Source organism: Acartia tonsa, chromosome 10, assembly GCF_053477335.1.
Source record: "Acartia tonsa isolate MP-2025a chromosome 10, ASM5347733v1, whole genome shotgun sequence".
NCBI classification, from domain to species: Eukaryota; Metazoa; Arthropoda; class Copepoda; order Calanoida; family Acartiidae; genus Acartia; species Acartia tonsa.
The window spans coordinates 35,496,002-35,520,382 of record NC_137269.1 but is presented as its reverse complement, the minus strand read 5'-3'; the positions used below and the strand labels follow the sequence as shown (position 1 = coordinate 35,520,382).

The following is a 24,381-nucleotide window of genomic DNA, read 5'->3' as shown; positions in this document are numbered from 1 at the left end:
TTCCTTTCAAAAGTACCCAAGCCAGAAAGCACACCAATTTCATAGTGGAGTTAAGAATGATCTGTCTGTATTACAGTTTCCTGTTCTTTCTTAGTATAAAAATTGTTGTTACTTTGCTATTAATAAATATAGTTGTCCTTGTTTTTTATGACTGAAAGACTGAATAATTAGATTAAAACATTAGAAACAGTTATGAAATTAATCAAATTACTCCAGTAAAACTCACATTTAACTGAGAAATTTAAATTTAAAGGGCTACTTTATTGTTTTGTTTCTTTATTCCTTAAAATATATGATTTACTTTAGTGTGCGATTTAAAAAAAATAAAAGTCTTATTAACCACTTTTATTTTTTCCTACCCCCTTAAGTTGCAAAGCAATTAAATCTATTGACAGTTTCTAATAAGCTAGCTTTTTTTGAAGATTCTTTTATGTTAAAAAGTATATTAAAGTAGTAAACAAAGTAAGGATTTCTTTGTCTGAAGCTTAAGATTTCAATAATTACAAAACTAATTGAGTTCTCCGTATTTGGAAACATTGACATAGGTCCTCGGATGTTTTTAGACTATTTTATTTTTTATTCTAAGCTTTGCACTAGTTTTAGGCTAGTTTTCTGTCCGACATATACAACTTTAAAATCAGAGCCTCTAGATGCTAGGGGCTCACACTGCTAGTTTATATGATAGGATTATTGTACATCATTTATTACCATGTACTTTAATGTGAAAAAAATGTAAACTCAGTGAATGTCCCTTCAAGCTGAGAAATTTAAATTTAAATTGGCCCTCATTAACTTTAAGCGCATCAATTTATGAAAATTTTGTGAAAATTTAGTTCTTGTGAAATATTTAAGAAATAGAACTGGGTAATTTACATTTTAATGTGCTCTGGACCGCAATAAAATACTAGATTTTTTTGTTTTTTATTGAGGGGGGGGGGAGATGGTGTCAAAGAAATCCTAGAATGTCTCTTTAAACCATCTTTAATCCTTGCCAATGTTACTTAGTATTCAAGCAATATTTGATTGTTAAGATCTTTCAGACGGCTAAAATAATTATAAAATATGTATTGTATAAACTTAAATGCTATTATCGTAATATAATAGTAAATATCAGTTTTAAGGATAGCAGCCAAACTGCGGAAAGTATCAAACTACGAGCTTCGTGTATATCAATGATTCTTAGTTATCCCAGACTTTTTGGTTGTTAATAATTGCTTTACATTTAAACTTTTTTCATCAAATTATACATGTCTTTAATGAAAATGCGATAAATATATAAAAAAAAAATGTAAAAGTGTAGTAAGCAAAGATTCTTGAAGATGCAAGATCTACCAAAAAATGTCACTTAATAAGCATAAATGAATATTCATTTCTGGCTTTTTTAGTAGCGAAGCTACTTTATACAAAAAGGCATGTCTGTATGTCCATAAACGTCGTTTGGGAAAAGATTTTAAATTTTAAAAGTTTATTCGAATTAATGTGATTTTCAGCAGAAATGGCCATGTTAAGTGATTTATTGACATTGTCTGTCAAAATCAGGGTTCGGAAGCCGCGCATAAGCCTCAGTTTTAAACCTGCTTGTGAGCAGAAAAAGAAATTTCAGAAAGAAGGATTGTCTGCTAAAGAGCAGTTTTATACATCCAGCTGAATTTTATAGTGATAAAATGAAGATTTCACTGAGGCTTACACGCGGCTATCGCGCGGCTTCCGAACCCTGGTCAAAATCACTTTAATTTACTAATATATTTACCTTTTATAATAAGACACCATCATTTTGGTTGCCATTGTAGTCAGTAGTCGTTCTGGTTTTGTGTAAATATACAGACAGAAAAACAGAAATTATATTTGAATAACTATTCTCTAATTTATTCAGTCTGTCTGTTTCTTTATCGGACTAAGACATCATAGAAGATTAAAGACTAGAAAAAATTAAACAAACTTGTGGATTATGGAAGAAAAAAAAGAAGTAGCAGATTTCGTCTTATTTTCACAGTAGCTTTTCTCCTATTTCTAGCCACTGCGGGAGGCTCCAGCCACTGCGGAGCTAATTTCCTAAACCTGCGGGGCAATCATTAAAATTTAACTTAACTTAAATAACCTATTAAAAGCTACTGTAAAAATATTTAAATTTATTATGTAAAAAGATATTATTGCTGCGCTACATATTTGTCCTTGTATTGCAGGTAGAGAGACTTATTATTCTTAATCAATATTTTTCTTAATGTCAAGTAGGGTGGGTCTATTTTCGACACAATAAAAACTGTCCCGAATTTGTATTAATTTTGAGGAACACGACTCCAGTTACGTCATATTTTTCTTTCCCGAAAAAGGGAAGGGGGAAAGGAAAAAAGGGAAGGGGGGAAGAAAAAAGATATGGGAGAAAAGGGGGTTTTCCCCATCTCTTTTAAAGAGATTTTCTTCCCCCCTTCCCTTTTTCGGGAAAGAAAAATATGACGTCACTGGAGTCGTGTTTCTCAAAATTAATACAAATTCGGGAGAGTTTTTATTGTGTCCTATTTTCCCCCATTTTGGAATATTTTTTAAAGAATATTATCAAATATTTTTTATTTATCCTTATACTAAAGTAACAGGATGTCTGTGTGTGTATCTGTGTGTGTATCTGTGTGTGTGTCTGTACCGAAGGATCTCGCTAACCGCTGAAACGATCGGGTTCTCCTTAACAGGGTAGCTTCTCATAAGTCCCGGGAAGGTTTATAACTATTTTGGGGGAGGGTCCCACCACCCTCCCAAGAGAAATGACAAAAAAATCGAAATTTTAAAAAATTTAGGGGAGACTTCAACGTCAAATAAAGAGTTATCGTCATAAAAATTAACTTTAACAAACAAAAACATTTAAAGTGCCACTAGAGGCCTCTAGGGGCGTAGCCGCTAGTAAATATAAAAGTAACAATATGTTTGTCTATATACAATATCTCGTCAACCAATGATATTATTTTCCTAAAAACAATTAATCCTCCATTTTAAAAACTTAATAAGAATAAAATATAAAGCGGAGGGTCGAATCACCCCCCTACCATAGGAAGTATTTTTTAAAATTTTGGGCAGGCATAAAACTCTTCGAATTTACAATAACACCTCCAAAACTCGGCTTGTAAAAAGTAAACAAAATTGCCTTAGCCTAATCTCAAGCCTTACATCATTACATGAAAGTACAACCTTAAAAGTTACTTTTAAACAAGCCAGGATGACAACATCCATAAAAGCGAAGCACTGAAACGGTTGGACAAACGGACATTAACACTTGTATACTTTCAAAACTGAATAATCAGAATACAAATGTTTAAGGATCGAATCAAAATTGTAAGTAAATTTGTTGAAAAACTGCTTGATACAGGCTAATGTTTATGGACATACTTACACATTTAAACTTTATTATAGAGTTGCTTTGCTTATAACATTATACTTTATTGTCCCAGTAATCAATATACCAAAAATCAGATCAATCGGATGATTAGATAACATAAAAATTTGTTGTTAAAAAGTAAAAAAATTGACATGTTTGAAATGGACGTACGGACATTCTGGTAAAGATTATATAGTTGCTACGCTTTCTAAATCGTACCTAACTACTAAAGGAATCACCATGCAAAGTTTGATATCGATAGGACAATTCTAACATGCCTAAATTAACAAAAAAAATCTATCCGTTACGAACGGACGGACGGACCGACCTTAATTATAGAAAAGCTTCACTTTTAACAAGCCAGAATGACAACATCCATAAATAGCGAAGAATGGAACCAAATTTAAAATCAAGAACATACAATTAGACAGGCGAACAAAGTAAGTTATAAAGTAGATCGAGTGTCTTATTTGTAAAATTATTGGTGGAAAAGTTAAAACACTGAAGATTTAATAAAAGTCTTATAGCTATCAAATGAGAGATCATATTTATAAAACTTTGGGAAGCAATATATTTTACAGTCCAATAATCCATACCTCAAGAGGTTAGATATAAAAATTTAGAACTAGAGCAGTTCACTTTAAAATTTTCTTCGTAAAGATTATCTACAAAAATCTATTAAATTTAAAGGATGCTAGCTGCCAAACGGCTTAACGTACATGTCATGCACGCGCACCGTGTTAAGCGGCATAAGAAGGCATATAAATAATCTGGAATCATAGGCGTCCAAGGGGGGGGGTAATGGGGCGATTACCCCCCCCAAAAAAAAATTTTTTTCATTTTACTCCCCCCATTTAAAATTTACCCCCAACCATTTAGGAGGGGGTATTTACCCCCCCAAACAATTTTGGGGGGGTAAATACCCCCCCCCAAAATAAAAAAAAATTTTGCGCGCTTCGCGCGCATTTTTAATACTATATATTTAATAAAATTTGAATTACACCCCCCAAAAATTTTACCCCGGGGGTAAATTTTGGGGGGGGTAAACTAAATTTACCCCTGCCAACAGGTTTCAGGGGGGTAATTACCCCCCCCCCCCCCCAAGCAAATTTTACCCCCGGGGTAAAAATTTTGGGGGGGGTAAAAAAATTTGCGGCGCGCTTCGCGCGCCATTTTACCCCCCCCCCCCCAAAAAAAAAGATTTACCCCCCCCCCCAAATAAAAAGCTTGGACGCCCCTGTGGAATAGCCAAGATCCAATAATGAATAGTGAAAGCTTCACTGGAGAATAAACGCTAGTGTTTTTAGCGCGTTTATGTGGACTTCGTGGTAATCGTGCAGTTTTGAGTAATAAATATTTCGGATTATTTGTAGTCCTACCGCTTCGCCGTTTCCAGTCTATAAAGTTCATAGATTTTTTTAGATAATCGTTACCAGGAACATTTTAACGTGAACTGAGGTGGATTCTTAAAAAAATTTGCCCCACCAATCGCTTAGTGGGGCAAAATTGTTTTTAGGAAAAATCTACCAAATTCACATTAAAAAACTACAAAAATTAAATAAAATCTTATGTTTATAACCCTTCTATGATTTTTTTAAATTTTTGTAGATTTTTAATGTGATTTTGGTGGATTTTTCACGAAAACAATTTTGCCCCACTAATCGATTAGTGGGGCAAATCTTTTTTTAAGAATCCACCTCTGAACTTGATCCAAAAATTTTGGTATTAAATTTTCTTTTCAAATAAAAATAAATCTTTAAAACATGAAGAAAAAAACTTTAAAAGCACTAAAAAACATTAAATATTTACATTTTTCAAATTGCATTTAAATGTTTTATTTCAGTCTTTCAAAGAAACAAGTAAGATTATGTTAAAACCGGTGAAACTTTTTCATTTGATAGGTCAATTTAAACATATTAAAATCTTCGATCAAAGTTAATCAGCCGGTCGTTCGTAGAGGGCAGACATACGCTAAATATATAGAAGAGCTTCAGATAAAAAGAACTTAAATATAGGATAGGTATATTTGAAAGGATAGAAAAAATGCTATGTAGTATTTAGGATATGATAAAATTGATAAAAGTAAGAACTTTACTCTATATTGTATGCATTGTCCGTATACCCAGAAATGGCTTTTGGTTTTAGCTTAAAAACACCTCGACAACAATCGGACGCATTAAAATTTTGGCTATAAATATAATATAATACTATTTTACTATTCGACAATCCATTCAAGATTTGAACCAATATAGAATTTTGAATAAAAATATGGGCAATTCACTTTAACAGTGGACAACTAATATACTTGTAGGATTGAAATAAAGGTATTTTGATGCTTATGTTGGGTTATGAAAAGGTAAAGATTTTTTTTAGGTAAAGAGTTAAGTTCTAACTGACATTTAAGAAGCAGCTTATAGTGTCTCTAAAAAAAAGAGAACAAATGTTCCAACGCCGTTTGGCCGCACTATGCCGATTGATGTCATATTCTCCCCTAACATGACGTCAATTGGGTCAGTTTTGCTACGCGTTGAAATATTTGTCCAATTTTCTTAGCGATACTAAAAGCTGCTTCAACTTTTAAGGTTAAAACAATGAATTTTGATGTTTTTGTTTTCAGGGGCTCCTTAGGGGTAATACATTACAGAAATAAGGATCTGTAGTGTTTAAGTTACCCACTGGGGCAAGAAACATATTTTTCTTAAAGAAAACAGGGGGAGGGTCACCTATGGTCCACTCGTAAATTCCAAGGATTAAACCAAAATATGTTATGTTGAGTGTAAATATTTTTAAATTTTTAAACTTCAAATGTTGAAAATATATTTTTATATAGATATCAGTTAGATACATGAATTATTGTGGTTTTGATATAAGTTTTACGTATTTCTAAAGACTATTTGAAGTACAATCCTTGACGAACCCCAAACTGTCCCACTTTGAGAAAGACGATTCCAGTGACGTCATATACGTTTCGGGAAAGAAAAAGGGAAGGGGGGAAGAAAATCTCTTCAAAAGAGATGGGAGAAAAGGGAAGATATTTTCTTCCCCCCTTCCCTAAACGTATATGACGTCACTGGAATAATCGTCTTTCTCAAAGTGGGACAATTTGGGGTTCGTCGCAATCCTTTTGCTATTAAAAATATTATCAGAAGGTAGTAGTTCTGTTCGTCCATTTCAAACATATTGATTTTTTATACCAAAATCTTTAATTTTAAAATTGACAAGTTTGTTTAAATTGACGATAAGACACGGTATTATGAGAAAGGCATCTCTATAATTATATCCTTAAATGTGAGAACGTCCAGTCCACAGCTAAGGAATCTTAAACATTAAAACATTTATTTAGGTTTTAATATACTATTATGCTTATTAATGATATCATATTTCTCCTACAACATAATAATCAATATCTGCCCGACTGTTTTTTGTTGGGCTTCACTTTAATGGAATTTTTTATTCTTGTTTAAATTTCAAACTAACTTTAAAAACCTAAAGTTTAGATCTAAAATAAATGTTACTTCAAGAATAAACGAGAATGAATATATCATTATAAAACAGGCTATACATCATATTTTGTATGGCTAAGAACTGGTTCTAATCTAATAGATACTAATCGGTTTCGAAGCCAAACTGGAAAGAGCATTGCCGACATACGAATCAAAACAGACTGAGTTACAGACTGAAATTACATCATTTAGAAGAATTGTTTCACAAAATTTCAGGCCTATGCAGGCCTAAATAGCAGCTGAGAACGTCGTTTTCGCTCTTAAACTTAATTGACGTACAGATGAAATTATAGATCAGCTGCGCTACTAAAAAGATAAAAGAGATTTATAAAACAAGATTCAACCAATTCAAGAATAGAAACAAAGATAAGAAAAATTGATATTAATTTTATGATTTTTATTCTAATAATTGAGAAAATAGTCTCTTATAAGATGATATACTTGATTTTTCAATATGGCTGAGAACCGGTTCTAATTCAATGGATTTTAATCAGTTAACAGCCATACTAAAAAAATATGTATATCATTAGCGTAACTAATTTTTTGGTAGGTATTTTTTTAGTATGTAAAAATCACAAAAAAATTTATTTTTTGTAAATGTTATGCAAATTTTCTAATCTTTTAAAATCTGCCAATAAACAAAAACTACTGTGTTTAATTATTATACTAACTATTCTTATTTTAAACAAACTTATTTACGTTAAACTTATTCAACAAAAAAATTAATATTACTCAAAAGACTTTCATGTTAGTTATTTTTTCGCTTGTTAATGACATAATTAGCTCTGTCATTTAACAATTTACGTCCCTAAATTCCTCTGGGGGCACTTGAAGAATATGGGTATGATGGAAAGTCAACACTTAAAGTTCTAATTTAATAACTGAGAATTTTTTAAAGTTGTGAGTTTCTCTTTGTAGGGTGGAAGTACCCCCCCCCAAAAAAAAACAAAAAAAAAACTCAGTAAAAAAACATCCCTGGACCTTTAAATTGCTTCACTGTAAAGGAGAACCATATATGTTAAGCCGTTAGCGAGATTCTTCGCTACAGACAAAAATATTAATCTATAATACAAAGTAGAATGATCTGTCCGTCCGTCCGTCCGTCTGAAGCTTAAGATCTCGGTAACCACTGAACCGATTGGATTCTACTCTTCAGGGTATATACCTACTGGTCCTGTGGTGGTTTTAGGCTATTTTCTTGGGGGGTGGGACAACCCCAACCCCCCCAAAAACAAAAAATCCCCCCCCCCAATTTTTTTTTTTTGCAGAAGATTTCCTTGGTCCTTTTACGAATTTCACCTTAATTTTTTTTTTTGATCACCTCTTGGGGCAAAGCCCCTAGAGGCTAGGGGCGCAGTCGCAAGTACTTTATAAAATAGTATTATTATCTGATAGAATGCCGGTCCCTAATCCATGGACCAATTAAATAGATACAGAGAGAGAAAGTTTGTAAAATCCTCATCAAACTTTTTTTTTCAGCACAAAACAAATAAAGGAAATGTTTAGTAATTACTTACTGTTTTTTTTTATGCGAATCTTTTATACATGCAGAATGTGTATTTACAGTTAGTAGGCATGTTAGAATCGGCTTGTCTATTTTAAACTGTGCATTAATTTTGTAAGCGTTTCAACTCTATAATTATAAATTTATTTTAAACATGTTGTCATTTTAATAGCAAATTTCAACATAATTGAATTATCTTATTAATTCGATTTTGAAATATAAATTTTTTTCTAGTTTATGATGTCTATTTACATTTTAAGCATAATACCAAATAATAAGAATAAAAAAATTTCACGATGCTCATTTATACATGAATATAACTATATTCAAATTTGTGAATGAAATAATCTTCTGATACAATTCAAACCTTATTCATTTAAATGTTATTCTTAACAAAACGGCAATTCTATGATTTTACGTAACAATGAATAATCATGCTACAAAAAAAGTAATAACTAGCGGCTATAGGCTCTGAAGAGCGGGAAGGTAAAGAAAATAGCTTTAAACCATTTCAATCAGTTTCATAGTTAACTAGATGGTAACGGAAAAACAATAAAAAACAAGGATGACAACATCCATAAAAGCGAAGCTCTGAAACGGTAGGACAAACGGACATTAACACTTGTATAATGTCAGAACTGAATAATCAGAATGCGAATGTATAAGAGTCAAAGCAAAATTGTAAGTAAATTTGTTGAAAAACTGCTTGATACAGGATAATGTTTATGGACATACTTACATTTTTAGGACTTGATTATAGAGTTGCTTCGCTTATAAAATTGTACTTTGTTGTCCCAGGAATCAGTATACCAAAAATCAGACCAATCGGGTAATTAGGTCACATACAAATTTGTTGTTAGAAATGTAAAAAAATCAACATGTTTAAAATGGACGTACGGACATTCTGGTAATGATTATAGAGTTGCTACGCTTTCTAACTCGTACCTAACTATTACAGGAATCACCATGCAAAATTTGAAATCGATAGGACAATTCTAACATGCCTTAATTAACGAAAAAAGCTATTTAAAAAAGTAAAAAAATCAATATGTTAAAAATGGACGTACGGACATTTTGGTAATGATTCTAGAGTTGCTACGCTTTCTAAATCGTACCTAACTTCTAAAGGAATCACCATGCAAAATTTGAAATCGATAGGACAATTCTAACATGTCTAAATTAACGAAAAAAGCTATCCGTTACGGACGTACGGACGTACGGACGGACGGACGGACGTACGGACGGACGGACCGACCCTAATTATAGAAAAGCTTCGCTTTTAAAAATATTACAAATTTAATGTATAGAATTGTATTATCTGAATACACCGAAAAAAGCTTTTTAACACACATAGTTCGTCTAATCCAAAACTAGGATATGCCATGTCTGTCCGTCGGTAATGGTACTTGATTCCGAGCTTTTGAAGGATAACTGTAAAAATCCATAAAGTGTTATTAATCATCAATCAATAACTCCTTAGACCATTTTCCTTTTTTTATTATTTGTTATTGCTTCGCTAGTTATCAGAATAATAATTACACAATATAAATATAAAAGCCAAAAGAGATATATCCCTAAGAAACTGATTTTCTGTGGTGGCTTGATGAAACAGGGCAATCTTCTCGTTCACAAAGAAAGTATCTGGGACCCAGATAAGTTTGATATACTCAGCACCAACCACCAGCTTATCCAACCCAGGCCGCCGGTCGAACGCCAGCCGCGGGTCGTGCCAAAATTGGCGGAAATACATGTCAAATGTAAAGTCCATAAACTTTTCGGACAGATCGCCAATTGACAGAATGTACAGCGACACTCCGACCGTGACGGGGATGCCGCCGTAGTTTGGCCGCACCCGCTTGTCGTAGCCGACCATGAACTGGTTGAGGATGTAGGACACGTTGACGGCCGCGCTATCCATGTCCTCTGTGCTTGCGGCTACGCGGCTGGTCTGTGTCGCCAGCAGGCACACCATCAGACAATATATAACTGCCGTTGCTGACATTGTTCTTTTTAGGGCAGTGCAAGTTTTGCTGCCGTGTAATAATTGCTGCCAACCCGGGCTAAAAATGCTGCCGATCCTTAGCAGCATTCTTATTTTTGTTTGGCAACGATAAAAATTGTGAATTCACATTTATACAATGAAAATAGTACAATTTTCCTCACTTAGAATTAATCACATTTATAAAAGTACGTTTTATTCACTTTCTAACTTTTAACTCTCATTATGGTTACAAAATGTACTTCTGGATTTTATTTTCACCCTTGATAAGGATTTTAGTAATGTTCTCAATAACCTCAATGTTTAAAATCAGGAAGGATGAAATCGCAGGAAATCTAAAGTGCCAGAAAAAAAAACGCGGGAAATCCAAATACGCAACTAGCGCAGAATTCGTGCTAAAAAAAGCGCGGGAAATATAAGACAGAACAGCTAATTAGCTCCCCTAGGACCCGGATGCAAATGGCCCATAGGTCTGAAGGTCCTGTTGCAAAGTGCCTTTTGAAAGGCCTTTTAGTTTTATATTCATGTTTGATTTTTAGAGTACAACAATTCACTTTTGGGACAAAACTATTGTTCAACTCTATGTTTCACATCATTACCATATCAGTGTCTCTGTGTATGAGCAAGTAAACAAGAAAGGCCCAAATGCATGGAAGCTAGGCCAGCAGCAGCACTTAAGCTAAGTTATAGAGAATGGTGATGAGATGCATGTAGTTGTATCCTGTGAGAGAAAAGCCAACTGGCCTGAAAACCCCGCATTATCAGGACTACCCTCTCTCTCACTTTCTATGATGAAACCAACCCTCTTCCCGGCCACACACACTCTCTATCTCTCTCACTACCTCTCTCTCTCTCTCTCTCTCTCTCTTTTATCTCTATCACTCTCTCTCTCTCTTTCTCTTTGAGAAAATATATCTTTCTGTCCTCCTATATCTCTAACACACACCCATCCTCAATTTCCCCATACATTGCAGGTGTCCCATTACTGCTGCAAATTTTGTATCAATATCATGCCATTAGTACCGCAAACTATTTTAAGTCCTTCTCTTAAGTTCACACTTTATCAAAATCTGTAATTTGTTTGCTGTTTGTCGTTTGTGAATAGCGGAGTTTGCGTAAGTGATGGCAGAACAACATTGCATCCTCTCCCCCAACTTCACCCCCTCCTCCCTGCCCCCGAGTGTAAGGCCCAAGAACCCCAATTTAGTTGGGCCATGTTGAGGGCTCTTCCACCCAATCTCTCATCTATCTATTCCACCCCCCCCCCTTCCCCATCATGCTTCCCTTTCCCTTGAGATATTCTTTCAGAACTGCAAATTTTGGATCAAATTTTTAGAGATCTTGGACAAATAAAAAACTTACATATACCTAAAATCTCTATGTAATGGCAGATCCGGTTGAGTTGTACTTTTCAGACCAGCTTTAGCCGTTTCTTGTGGTTATCCTGGAGCATACCTATCATATTAAATGGAATTAGGGGCGGCTTTAGGCTATTTTTATAGATAAGATAACAACACATATATTTTTGTTATTTCTATAGGTAACTTTATTTTTTAATAATTTATTATTCTAATATGTCATTCGGGATACCTTAGTCGAAAATTTTAAAATTTATCCTTTTTTATAGGTACTATAAAGACCTTTTTGGTGGCTTTTCTTGACCTTCCTCCCTGGTGCTACCAAACCCACACACCTTAGCTTAGTTTATGCAGAAACGACGAAATCTCCACAAGGAGCAGGGAATAAGCAAAATAGAATCATCGCCGCGTTTTCATTGAACATTGGACTGTCGTTTATTCTGGTACCCAAAGTTTTGCAAACACGTTCTACCATTTTGGGCTGATATTTTTTGGTATTTTTATTAAGTCTTGATTGGTTGGTTCAAACCAGTATAAACCAACCTTTTCTCTATAAACATTGTACTGTAATTCATAATGGTACCAAAACACATTATCTTATTTCTTGGATTAAATACTTTGGGTATTTCTATAAAGTGTTGATTGATTAGTTCAAACCAGCAGAATTAATACTTTTTCCTAATACATTGGACTAAAATTTATACTGATACCCAGAGTATTTTAAATCATTTTCCTTTTTTTGAACCCATCCCCCTCCTCAAAATCGCTAGGTTTAATACTTGTAATTTTCTGGATTAGGTAACTGATTTATCGGTGGAAGGAAATAATTGTAGAATTTATCAGCGTCCTTTTTCATTCGGATAAGAAACTGAATAATACATTAAACGCCATTTTTAAGTCAAGCTGACTTTAATTAAACTTGTTAGAGAAACTTATAACAACAAAATTCTTTTCTCTAATTTTTTTCTGTATTCTAAGAAATAATAAATAATATGTTTTAGAAAAATATAGTTGAATATAAGGATTTTTTTGTAATTTAATGTTGAAATTTCAATAATGTTTAAAATAGATTACCGAATGAAAAGTAGAAGCAAGTAAATTTTACTTTTTGGTATTTCATAGTAGTTCTATACTTTTCAACTCTATAACAAGGCCTCAATTATCCACCCCTTCCCTCCCTCTCAGGGCCCACCTTACCCCCCTCCCCCCTTAGGGCCTACCTATTCCCCACCTCCTTTCCTTATCACCCAGGCATATATTGTCATATCTTCCTTTCCCATTCAAAAGCCAAAATTGTCCCCTGCCCCTCAAGGCCCATTTTACACCCCCACCCAAATCCACCCTGAATTTATATTGTGTCCCAATAAATCCCCCACCCCTTCATATTATAACTTACTTCCCCATTTATTTATTTACACTAAAGCTAATATTATATATCATACTTTAGTTTCTTATTTATATAATTGTATTTAAATTGCACTGATTAATCTATTATCAATAGAAATATTTTTTTAATATTTCTTTAAAATAAGCTATGATTTTTAAAGATAGTGTAAAATTTTATTTAAAAAGACATAGATCACCCATTTACCCTATTTTACCCCCCCCCCCTTTCCCTCCCACCTCTGTTCTCGATTCTGATGCATTAAATGAAACCCTTTCCCTTTTATGCAGTATGCAACCTGGTAAGGCCTATCTCAACCCACCCCCACACTCACCACTCTTGGTTGAATATAATTTCCCAATAGAAGCTGAGTAAAGGACAATCCAAATTTTGGGCATTTTTTTTCACTTTCTTGGGCGCTCGCTGTTCTGTTGTACAGATATGAAGGGGATGTGTTCGGGTCAATTAGAGACTAGACCGCGTCATCACTAAAGATGTAAATAATGGATTATACCTATGCCGAATTACCGGTGCAGTGTAAGAAAAATAGTAAATAAATATCAAATTTTTTTACAGTTGGAAAAAAATGCTTTCAAAAGCTGTTTTATTTATTTTTTGAATAATGATTTTTTTATTAAACGACAACAAGCACAATTCTGTCCATAAGTGTTACAGCAATGCCAAGCTAACAACATTTTTATGTAAAAGAATTAAAATTATAATTTTGTGAAATAAAGCATTTTTATATTTTACTACTGGCTACGCCTCTAGCATCTAGGGGACCGGTACTCGAAGAGGTGCGAAATTACAATCTAAAACCTCTAAAAAAACTTTAATTTTCAAATTAAAAAACTCAAAACCATCCCAGGACCTATGCTCATAAAATGGAAATCATAAACAGTTCATTAGTTACAAAAATCTTGAGCTTCAGACTTTAAAACCTTACTACTTTATACAATAGGATATATGACAAACGCACTTACTAAAACGATGTAAGTGTAGAGTAGCTGACTAATAAAAATCATTTATTTAATTTTTGTATGTCTATTAACACCTCGAACATTAATAATAAATAATAATGATTTTTCATAATGATAATTAATTTGCGCATGATTATATCTTTTATCCGGGTTGTAAACCTTAAGGTGGTGAAAAAATGGGAGAAAAATAATCAAAATTTTGATAAAAGAGGGGTGTAAATATCCCCTGCAACCCCCTTCGCACGCCGATTCTTTCATATATTTTTTTAAGCGATGATTTTCTTTCAATATAGTCGGCCCGTCCGTTCTGCAACGGTTAGCTTTTTTGTTAATTATACATGTTAGAATTTTCCTATTGATTTCATAATGACATGAAGATTTCTATAATATTTAGGTATGATTTAGAAATCGTAACAACTCTATAATCGTTTCCACAATGTCCTTCGTTCATTTAAATCATGTTTATTTTGAACTTTTTTGACAACAGTTTTATGTGATATAATTATCCTATTTGTCTGATTTTTGGAATACTGATATTCGTAGGACAACAAAGTACATTAGTATTATTAGCGAAGAGTATAAATGTAAGTATGTCCTTAAACTATCCTGTACTTAAGCAGTTTTTCAACAAATTTACTTAAAATTTTGTTTCGAATTTTATACATTTATATTCGATTATGTTCGTTTCCCCTACCGTTTCAGAGTTTCGCTTTTATTGATGTTGTCATCCTTGTTCTTTACGCATATAAATATTAAATATCTAATAATATACATTGTCATTTATAATACAAAGTATAACGAGCCTCATTATCCGTCTTTGTGAGACGAACCCCAAACTGTCCCAGTTTTGAGCAAGACGATTCCTGTGACGTCATATAAAAAGGGAAGGGGAAAAAAATCTCTTCCCTTTTCTCCCATCTCTTTTGAAGAGATTTTCTTCCCCCCTTCCCTTTTTCTTTCCCGAAACGTAACTGGAATCGTCTTGCTCAAAACTGGGACAGTTTGGGATTCGTCCTTTGTGAAGCTTAAGTTCTCGTTAACCGATAGACCATTTTGTCTTCTTCTCTTGAAGCGAAGCCACTCTTTAAAATATAGAGTAGAATAATGTATGTCCGTCAGTACGTTTGAAGCAAAAGATCTCAGTAACCTTTGGACTCATTTTGACAGGGTTTTCTAAAATATTTTATTTTTGTTCCTGCCGTTTTAGTGGTCTTAAATGTCACATCGATAAACATTCGACTACTTTAATATGTACACGGTGTCCCATAAATATGAATTCATCATGGATTTAGAAGAGTAAAAGCTGAATTTTTTTGAAAACCACATTTTACCCATTTAAAAAGAGCAAATTTTATCAAAATTGAGAAAAAGAAAAATAATAAAGAGTTTCAAGCGCTGGTCCCTGTCTTTTCAATTGGCCAAATAAGAAACGTTGTGTATAGTTCTAGTACCCAAAGCCCAAGGCAGCAAAAAATAATTTCAAATCCATTGTCACATCCCTACATCCCTGGTATTCAGCCATCAAAATTGTCGGTGCTGATGTAAGCGGAACATTACAACAAATTAATTCATGAATAAAATTTACAGGAATAAATGGGTAACTAAATTAATTAAAAGTCCTTGCGCTTTATAAAATGTTGTTTTTTTAATATTTAAAACTTTTACTTTGACCTGGAAAGAAGCACAATCAAAATATATACTTAAACAAGGATGACAACATCCATAAAAGTGAAGCTCTGAAATCAAATGGTTGAACAAAGTTACATAAATACATTATTCTGTTTAAGACATACTAAAATTTTGCGACTTGAGTTTGAAATCGATAGGACAATTTCAACATGCATATCTAACAAAAAGAGATAATTGAGACAGACGGACGTACAAACTCCAATTATAGAAAAGCTATGTTTAAAACAAAAACATGTTTTGATGCTTATTTTGGGTTTGTTTAGGTTAACTAAAGTTTAGATAAGGGCCCGAAGGGCTAAAACCAACTACTAGATCAAAGCACACATTTTAAAAAGCCAGAAGAAGTAACTGGTTTATTATTATTTTTTTTTGAAAATAATTTATAATATTCTGTAAGATGGTTAATATAAGGAACCCAGTAAAAGTGTCTGACTATGACGTCAGAAAAAATTAACAATTAACCAATGAGAGACCGCTATATATTTTACCATTGGTCAATTACAGTGAATACTGGCTTCTCATTGGTTAATTGTTATTTTTTTCTGACGTCATAGTTTGACACTTTTACGAGGTTCTAATATAAGTTAGTTAACACTTTTCGGGGTAGCCTCATCTGTAAAAACCAAAAATTAAATTTTCTAAATACAAAATACCATAAATGTGTATTGGACGAAGAAAGGCCTCCATGATAAGCAGAACAATATTTTTCCATCCGCAAAAAGGACTTACATGCAATTCTTCATTTTCTTTTAATCTCTTCCTATATTAGGGAATTATGTAAAACATAAATTGGGGAGAAAAAATGAATATATGACATAAAAACCATGGATCTAAAGGGACAAGGCAATGGCCGATAAATCTATGAACATCTCTAATGATGGTACATAAAATTTTCTTACCCATTATGTAGATTACAATTAGTGGTTAAAACGTTTGGACACTCAACTTAATAAACCAACCAATTAAGATTCAGATTCCCTGCTTAAAAATACTTTTTCAAAACGGTTTTTCATTATAAAATCTTATTTAATATTATATGGTTAAAATTTTTACACTATGTTTTTATGCATCAAAGAAGTGGAGAGTGGTTACTCCTACCCCCTCCCCACACACACACACACACACACACACACACAAAATAAAAATATTTCTTTATAAATTATTAAGTTTAGTAATAAACACGTTCAAAAGATCTCGCTAACCCCCTGACACTTTTACAGTGAAGTTTTATATAGGTCCTGGAAGGGTTGTCTTTTATCTTTTTATTTTTTTTTTGGGGGGGGGGGGGGTGGGGAATATCCAGCCTCGAAAAGTTAAAACTCACCCTTATATTTTTCTCTGAAAGTTTAAATGAAATACAAATGAATAGCTCCTATCAGAATAAATTTAAATGTTATATGAATAGAAGCATTTAAAATATTTTTTCCATTACTTATTACATAATCCCTTTCAATCCGAAAACTTATTTTGGTATAAATTTAAATTGCTTCGTATTTGTTTATGATAAACAAAATTACCCCCAACGCTTCTCTAGAGTAAACATATTGGTTAAAAAGTTTGGCCCCAGCTAATTTGAACCAACCAATTAAAATTTATTAAACCACTTCACTTTGGTTACATCTAAAAAAAAGTTTCACCCTGCATTAACCCCGACAAAATGATGGTAGCAAAGAAAACGCAATTTTCATATTTCATTTTGTCTATTTATAAGGGAGGTGTGGCACTGAATAAGGGGTTGTAGGATAAATATCACAAAACTCGTAAATTGAGATCTGTCAATTGTGTCACCCCTCTCGTAATGCGTACGAGTAATAATTATAGAGTAGCTTCACAAGATAAAAAGCAAAAATTATGAAAGGAAGGACATGGCAATGGAACGATTGCAAGGTCTTTTTTAAATGAATATCACACCGATGTAATTTTATACAAAGGCTTGATATTTATTGTGATTGTATAGTTTTACATGACTGGATAAACATTTTCCATATCTGTGCCTAGCCATTTCATAAGCCCACGAGGATTATTTTGTTTCAGGTTAAGAATCAAACAACTAGTGCACCGCTAGATGTTTTATATATTTCAGATGTCAAAGACATTTATGTCCATAAAAAGCGCAGTCTTAAAATAACATTAGAACCTTGAAACTAACAATTTTTGACAAAAGATTTGTAATTCTCTAGGAAAGTAATAGGATGTGTGTCTGTGTCTCGCTAACCACTGAACCGATATGGTTTTCCATTAAAATGGCCTCGATGTCTCTAAAGCGTATAATGAGAGAAATAGTGTATGACCAAAAACGTATTTGAAAGTCTAACTAATGAAGGGACAAGGGATGCTTCATCTGAAGAAAAAATTTACATCAATTCTTTTCCAGTAAAATCTAAGAGTTTCTTTTTAATATCACCCCATATAGTTCTTAAGGGATAAGACAATCAACGATAAATTAACTGTTCCATCTGTAGATTTAAGATTTCGACATTTCAGTAAAGTATTTAAAAGCTTTGAGTGCTAGCATGATTTACTGTTCATTCAGTTCCATTCTTATGTATTCATAGGTAAACAATTACAGCATGCTATTGTACAATAATATGCAGACAACAATTAATTTTACTTTACATTACAATATGAAGTTGATGTTTTCTTGTAGATGCTCTGGCTTCTCTAGATGATCAGTAGACTGGCCCAAAAAAACATGAATTTTTAAATCTTTACCATATCAATTTGCGCATACCTTGAAGTTGTTACCAGCTCAAATGTAGACCTTTTAGTGAAAACTAGACCTCTCTACAATGAAAATTGATCTCGAAATTTTAATCTTATGCTTTTTATCAAAAACTTCATATTTTCATGATTTTAACAAGAAATAATTAAAGAACTGCCAACCTAAAATAATGTAACAAGAGTTCAAATATGAAGCAATTATAAAAAGTAGGCAGAACCGCCATTCCTGCCGAGTAATTCCGAAAAACATCTAAAAACATTGTTTTTTTTAAATTGATAATTTGTGTAAGAAATTGAACTAAAACAGTAGCTATTAGTCTAATGAGAAGAGAAATGATGAAAAACTCAAAAAAATATACGTTTTAAAGACATAAAATAGGAAAAAGTGTTTTTAATAAATTTCATGGCTCAACAGACATTGTCGCCAATAAAGAGACAATTTATTTAAATAAAAAATTGAATGAAGGTAAAAAAAACATGTAATATAAGTATTCTCATATTCAACTTTTAAAAAAAGCATACTAATAAAAAAATTAATATTGCAAAAAATAATTTGATTGTTTTTTATTAAACCAGGAATAAAGAGTAAGGCTTATCTTTAATTATTTTTCTTCAATGATTTTGCAGTATGAATTAGCTTTCCCAAATTATTGTAATTGTACATAAATAAATTTTTATACTTTCTTTCTTCATATGTTTATTCCTGGTGATTTTAATATTTTATTTCAATGTTTGTAAACAAACAGACAGAAAATTCGATGTTTTGCTTTATATCTGGTGTAAGGCTATATTAATTGGGGAAGAAAGAATGAAAATAAATATGCATTTGATGAGATAGCGATAGATTTTTTCTTAAAATCAATTGTAGGGCTAAAATCTACAAACAATACATAACCTATTTTTACATTGCGCACATTGAAAAGCGATTTAGTCCTTCATTTGGGCCACACTACTGATCAGTGATGGTTTGACGGTCTGTTAGACTTACAGACATTATCTAACAAAAACTATTACTATCTCTAGGTGAATTAACTCTTTTTGAACAAAATATACAAATAAAATAAATTTTCTCATAGTTTAGATTCAAATAAGCCTGATTTTTTTCACAATCGTCTTATAAGAGCTACAATAATGATTATTTTGCCTGTTTGAAGACCAATGACTATGAAATGAGTAAATATATAAATATATGACGTTTAGGTATACTATTCCAAGCATACAGCCGAGCAGAGAAGAATTTTATTATTTTGTGTCATAAAGTTTATCTTATTGTAATCTCAGACATAATCCCTTTTATGGTGGAATTCAGCTTTTTATGGTATAGTTCTCCCATGTCGCATATATAGGGAACCAAGTTTTTGTACATTTCATTTTTAAGTTCCATACTTATAATTGCCTCTATTTATAAACAAATGCTGTTGGTTTCACCTTGTATGTTGGTTAAACATTAGTTTCTTCATTTGTTGTACTTTTGTTCTATTTGGTTGTAGGTTGGTTTTACATAGATTGTATGTTGGTTGTTTTAACATTGTTGAACATTGGTTAGAATAAAAAAAAATAACTGCCTTTTATTGATCACCAATTTCTTTACTAAAGAAAAATACACTAGAGCAATAAAGCTTTCGTCGCGAGTGTAAAAGAAGTTTATTTTGAAGGAAAATAAAGCAGAGTAAATTATCATACAGGAGAAAGAAATATCTTTATGGTGAGAATGCCCAAAAATCCGTTACATGTTTTGAAAAGTTAGAAAAATGTATGATTCTGACAAAATATCTTTTCTCTCTCCGCCACCATCGAACATTTAGAGAGGGAGATTTGGGAGGGGGTGTACAGCGGAACTTTCTTCAGAAGCCTTAATATTTTGCTCCTTCTTATTGATTGATTGGACCTCCACCCTACTCCATGGCGACTTCGCCATGGAGTAGGATGGGACAATTTTGTATAGCTAAATACTATGGCCAGCTTAAGCTTAATTGTAAAGCATATCATAACTTAACCTGCTATCTCATAAGAGCTCCTTAATTTTAGGTGTAACCATGATGAATGACGATCTCCGTAGAAGAACTTATGATAATGTTAGTACTTATATCATGTACGCGACTATTAGTAACCAAAATTACTCCATAAGTCCGCTTCTTACACAACCAGGGGGAAGTTGCGTGTTTGTATTGCAACTGAGAAATCCGAGGCAACATATGGAGATTTGAACTCGAATTCTCACCATCGTAGATCGATGTTCTACCACTGAGACACAACACCCCCAGGAAGACTTTCTATAATTAGGGTCGGTCCAACGGTTCGTAATGATGGCTCTGATAGTTAATCTAGGCAAATTATAATATGATAGATAGATAGATTTCAAACTTTGCATAAGAATTAAAGATGCTGTGAGTATTGGTTTAAAAAATATGACGTAACAAAAAAAATTAGCCAATGAGAGTCCACTACGCATGCCGCCATTGGTCAATATCGGCCTCTCATTGGCTAATTTTTTTTGTTACGTCATATTTTTTAAACCAATACTCACAGCATCGAATTAAACTATAATTATCAAGTATTTTGACAAATATGAAGAATATAATTATTATTATATAGATATACATCAGGAAGGAGGGGACTTTGGGATGTTAAATACACTAGAACCCAAAGTTTTATAACCACATTATCTTATTCGTTGGCTCTAAAACTTTAGGTAATTTTACTGAATTTTGATTGGTTTGTTCAAAATTAGTAGTGTTCGAACGTCTTAACCAATGATTTTTATCTGCCTAAGGAATAGTCTTGTACATATATTCTCATTGGGGATGTATATCAATTAATTGTCTTATCCCTTAATATCCCTGGACATACATATTAGGGTGGGTCGATTTGCAAGCTTTTTGGGATTTTCACATTAGTACACATTGGCAAGGGTTACTGGGCCAATATAAAACCCTGTTAGTCTTGAAAGGGGTTTTTTAATCCAAAAACAACAGGTGCGCGGGGGGTATAAAATGTGCCCGCTCCCTTATGAAAACAAAAATTAAAATTTCTTCAAACAGAGGCATGTTGTATATCAAAATGACCGCATTGAAATGCTGAATAAGAATCTGAAAACCGTTTTGAAATATATTGATTCAGTCTGAAATGATTTTTCAAATAACCTACCAAAAAAAAACTTTGACTAAATCAGCTGTTTTAGGTACTTAATGAGATCATATTTAAACTAGGAGCAATATTTTTACAAATAGGTTTTAGATTCGTGATCAGCATTTAAATGCGGTCATTTTGATATGCAACATGCCTGTGTTTTAAGGAATTTCAATTTTTGGTTTTCTAATAAGGCGGGCTTATTTTATAACCCCCGCGCGCCCGTTTTTTTTAGATTAAAAAAAACCTTTCAAGTTTCAATGGGTTTTATATTGGCTAGTAATCCTTATCAATGTGTAATAATGTGAAATTCCAAAATCGACCCACCCTAATACATATGCCATCTATAATGTATAGAACTATGTATATGTGTTTTGTTACCCAAAAGTTTGGTTTATTGTTAAAATGACAAAAAATTTATACAAATAAAAATGACAGCGATACAGTTTTGTTAAGACATCATTTCCACCTTAATATTTTTACCACAATTTGATATAATTAAATGGGTAATTTTTTCCCATAATGCTGTAAAGTTGGGTGCTAGCTTACAGTCAAATTATAACCAAACTAGCGGCTTCGCCCCTAGCCTCTAGGGGCTTTGCCCCAAGAGGTTTGATCAAACCATTTTTTTGTATTTAAATTTTTTTTTTTTTTTTGGGGGGGGGGTATTTTTCCTTTTTGGGGGGGTTGGGGGTGTCCCGCCCCCCAAGAAAAAAGTTATAAACCTTCCCTAGACCTATGAGAAGCTACCCTGTAAAGGAGAACCCGATCGGTTCAGCGGTTAGCGAGATCCTTCGCTACAAACAAACAGACAGACAGACATCGTTCTACTTTGTATTATAGATATATAGTTTGTGTCTGGTTACAATTAAGATCAGTTTGACCTAATAAGCGCATTTGACTGAAAGCTTGCACCCAACTTATGCGAAATAAAATACCCTCTTTTTATATTGTTTAAATGTTCTTGAGGTCAAAATTGTTCAAAATCATGTACTTAATCGAAACCAACATTGTTAAGACCGTGATGAAAATACATGTCTCTATTTTTTTATGAAATGGTCAAAAAATTTCTGTAAAACTTTATATTTTGAATTTTAGTGTATAGGTATAAAAGTTAGAATATGTCGTTTTATAGATCTTTGGTTGTAAACAGGCTTAAACAAAAGCCTTATCTGGTTGGTCGGGATGGGACTCAAAATGACACTTGTACCTAGAGTTTTTAACCACTTTTACTCATTAATGGTCTTAAAAACTATGGGTACTTTTACTGAATTTTATCGAGGCTTGGAGGATATTGAACTGTAAAACCATACTATTAGCCAAAGTTTAGAAGAAAACGTTTGCTCTCATTCGTTGGTCAATAAACTTTGGATACTTTCTTGATTGGTTGGTTCAAACTAGTAGTGTCCAAACTTTCCAACCAAAAAGTTCAATACTCAAAAGAAGCAATTTCATTTATCATACCTAATTAGGAATGCATGACAAATTAACCATCCTATTACAGGGTTCCTATTATGAATAAAATATTTCACTGTGGTCACAATATTGATAAGTTTTTTTACTACACATTTACAATATTTTTCTTACATGATTCTTGGGATAATATTAGAGTTAAAGTATAGAGGGCGAAGAGTACCTCACAAATATTAATAAATGCAATGAACAAGAAGCTTCAATATTAAAGGATAAGATACATTGATGTGCTTACTCAATGTTCATAATCAAAATTGCCCCTTCTGTATATTAAAATTAAAAGTTTGGATTTACTAGTTTGAACTAACCAATAAAGGAAGCATTTTTAATTCAACGAATGAGAGCAAGTGTTTTTTAACTTTGGATTTACATTTTAACGACCCCCAGGCCTTAGTCTCCTAGTTTGATAGTACATGTCTTACACCCTCTATAATTTAACTCAATTATCTGGATCTATAAATTTATTTACAATACTCTAAAGAAAAAGATTTTGGCTTTGACATTTTTTCATATTCAAATTCAAAGCAAATGGATGGAAGTCTTATGCAAAAGATCTCATCAAAGGTCTGATTTAATATTTTTTTCCGGAAAAGCCTGCTGTTTATAGAGCTATTATTTATTGAAACCAATTCAATAAGATTAGGAATTAGCATTTAAATATTTTTTAATAAGTTTAGACTGAAAGGGAGGTAAGGGAGGGTGGCTGTAAATTACACTGGTACCCAAAGTTTCATAACAATGTTATTCTATTTGTTGACTGAAAAAAAGTTTTATCATTATAATCATTGTGGGCGCATGTATTGCTGTTTTGTTTTTAATATTTTAAAACGTAATTAATTGATTGATATGAAGTCTTGTTTGTTTTTAAAAGCGAAGCTTTTCTATTATTAGGTTCAGTCCGTCTGTACGTCCGTACGTCCGTCCGAGATAGATAGCTTTTATTTGTTAATTTAGGCATGTTAGAATTGTCCTATCGATTTCAAACTTTGCATAATGATTCCTGTAGTAGTTAGGTACGTTTTAGAAAGCGTAGCAACTCTATAATCATTACCAGAATGTCTGTACGTCCATTTTAAACATGTTGACTTATTTTACTTTTTTAACAACAAATCTTTATGTGATCCAATTATCCGTTTGATCTGATTTTTGGTATACTGATTCCTAGGACAACAAAGTACAATATTTTAAGCGAGGCAACTCTATAATCAAGTCCTAAAAATGTAAGTATGTCCATAAACATTATCCTGTATCAAGCAGTTTTTCAACAAATTTACTTA

At 32.7% G+C, this 24,381-nt stretch overlaps 1 protein-coding gene across 2 annotated transcripts in view; it reads right to left on the bottom strand.

Annotated features, from left to right (window-relative positions):
• Positions 1–11,141, bottom strand: part of LOC145329988 (gamma-aminobutyric acid receptor subunit beta-like) — a 113,098-nt gene extending 101,957 nt beyond the window's left edge. For both annotated transcript variants that reach the window (XM_080174491.1, XM_080174492.1), the window contains exon 1: positions 9,949–11,141. In XM_080174491.1, the coding sequence (XP_080030617.1) occupies positions 9,949–10,460 (512 nt within the window). In that variant the 5' untranslated portion in view covers positions 10,461–11,141. The remainder of the gene's footprint in view (positions 1–9,948) is intronic.
• Between the last annotated feature and the right edge of the window lie 13,240 nt (positions 11,142–24,381).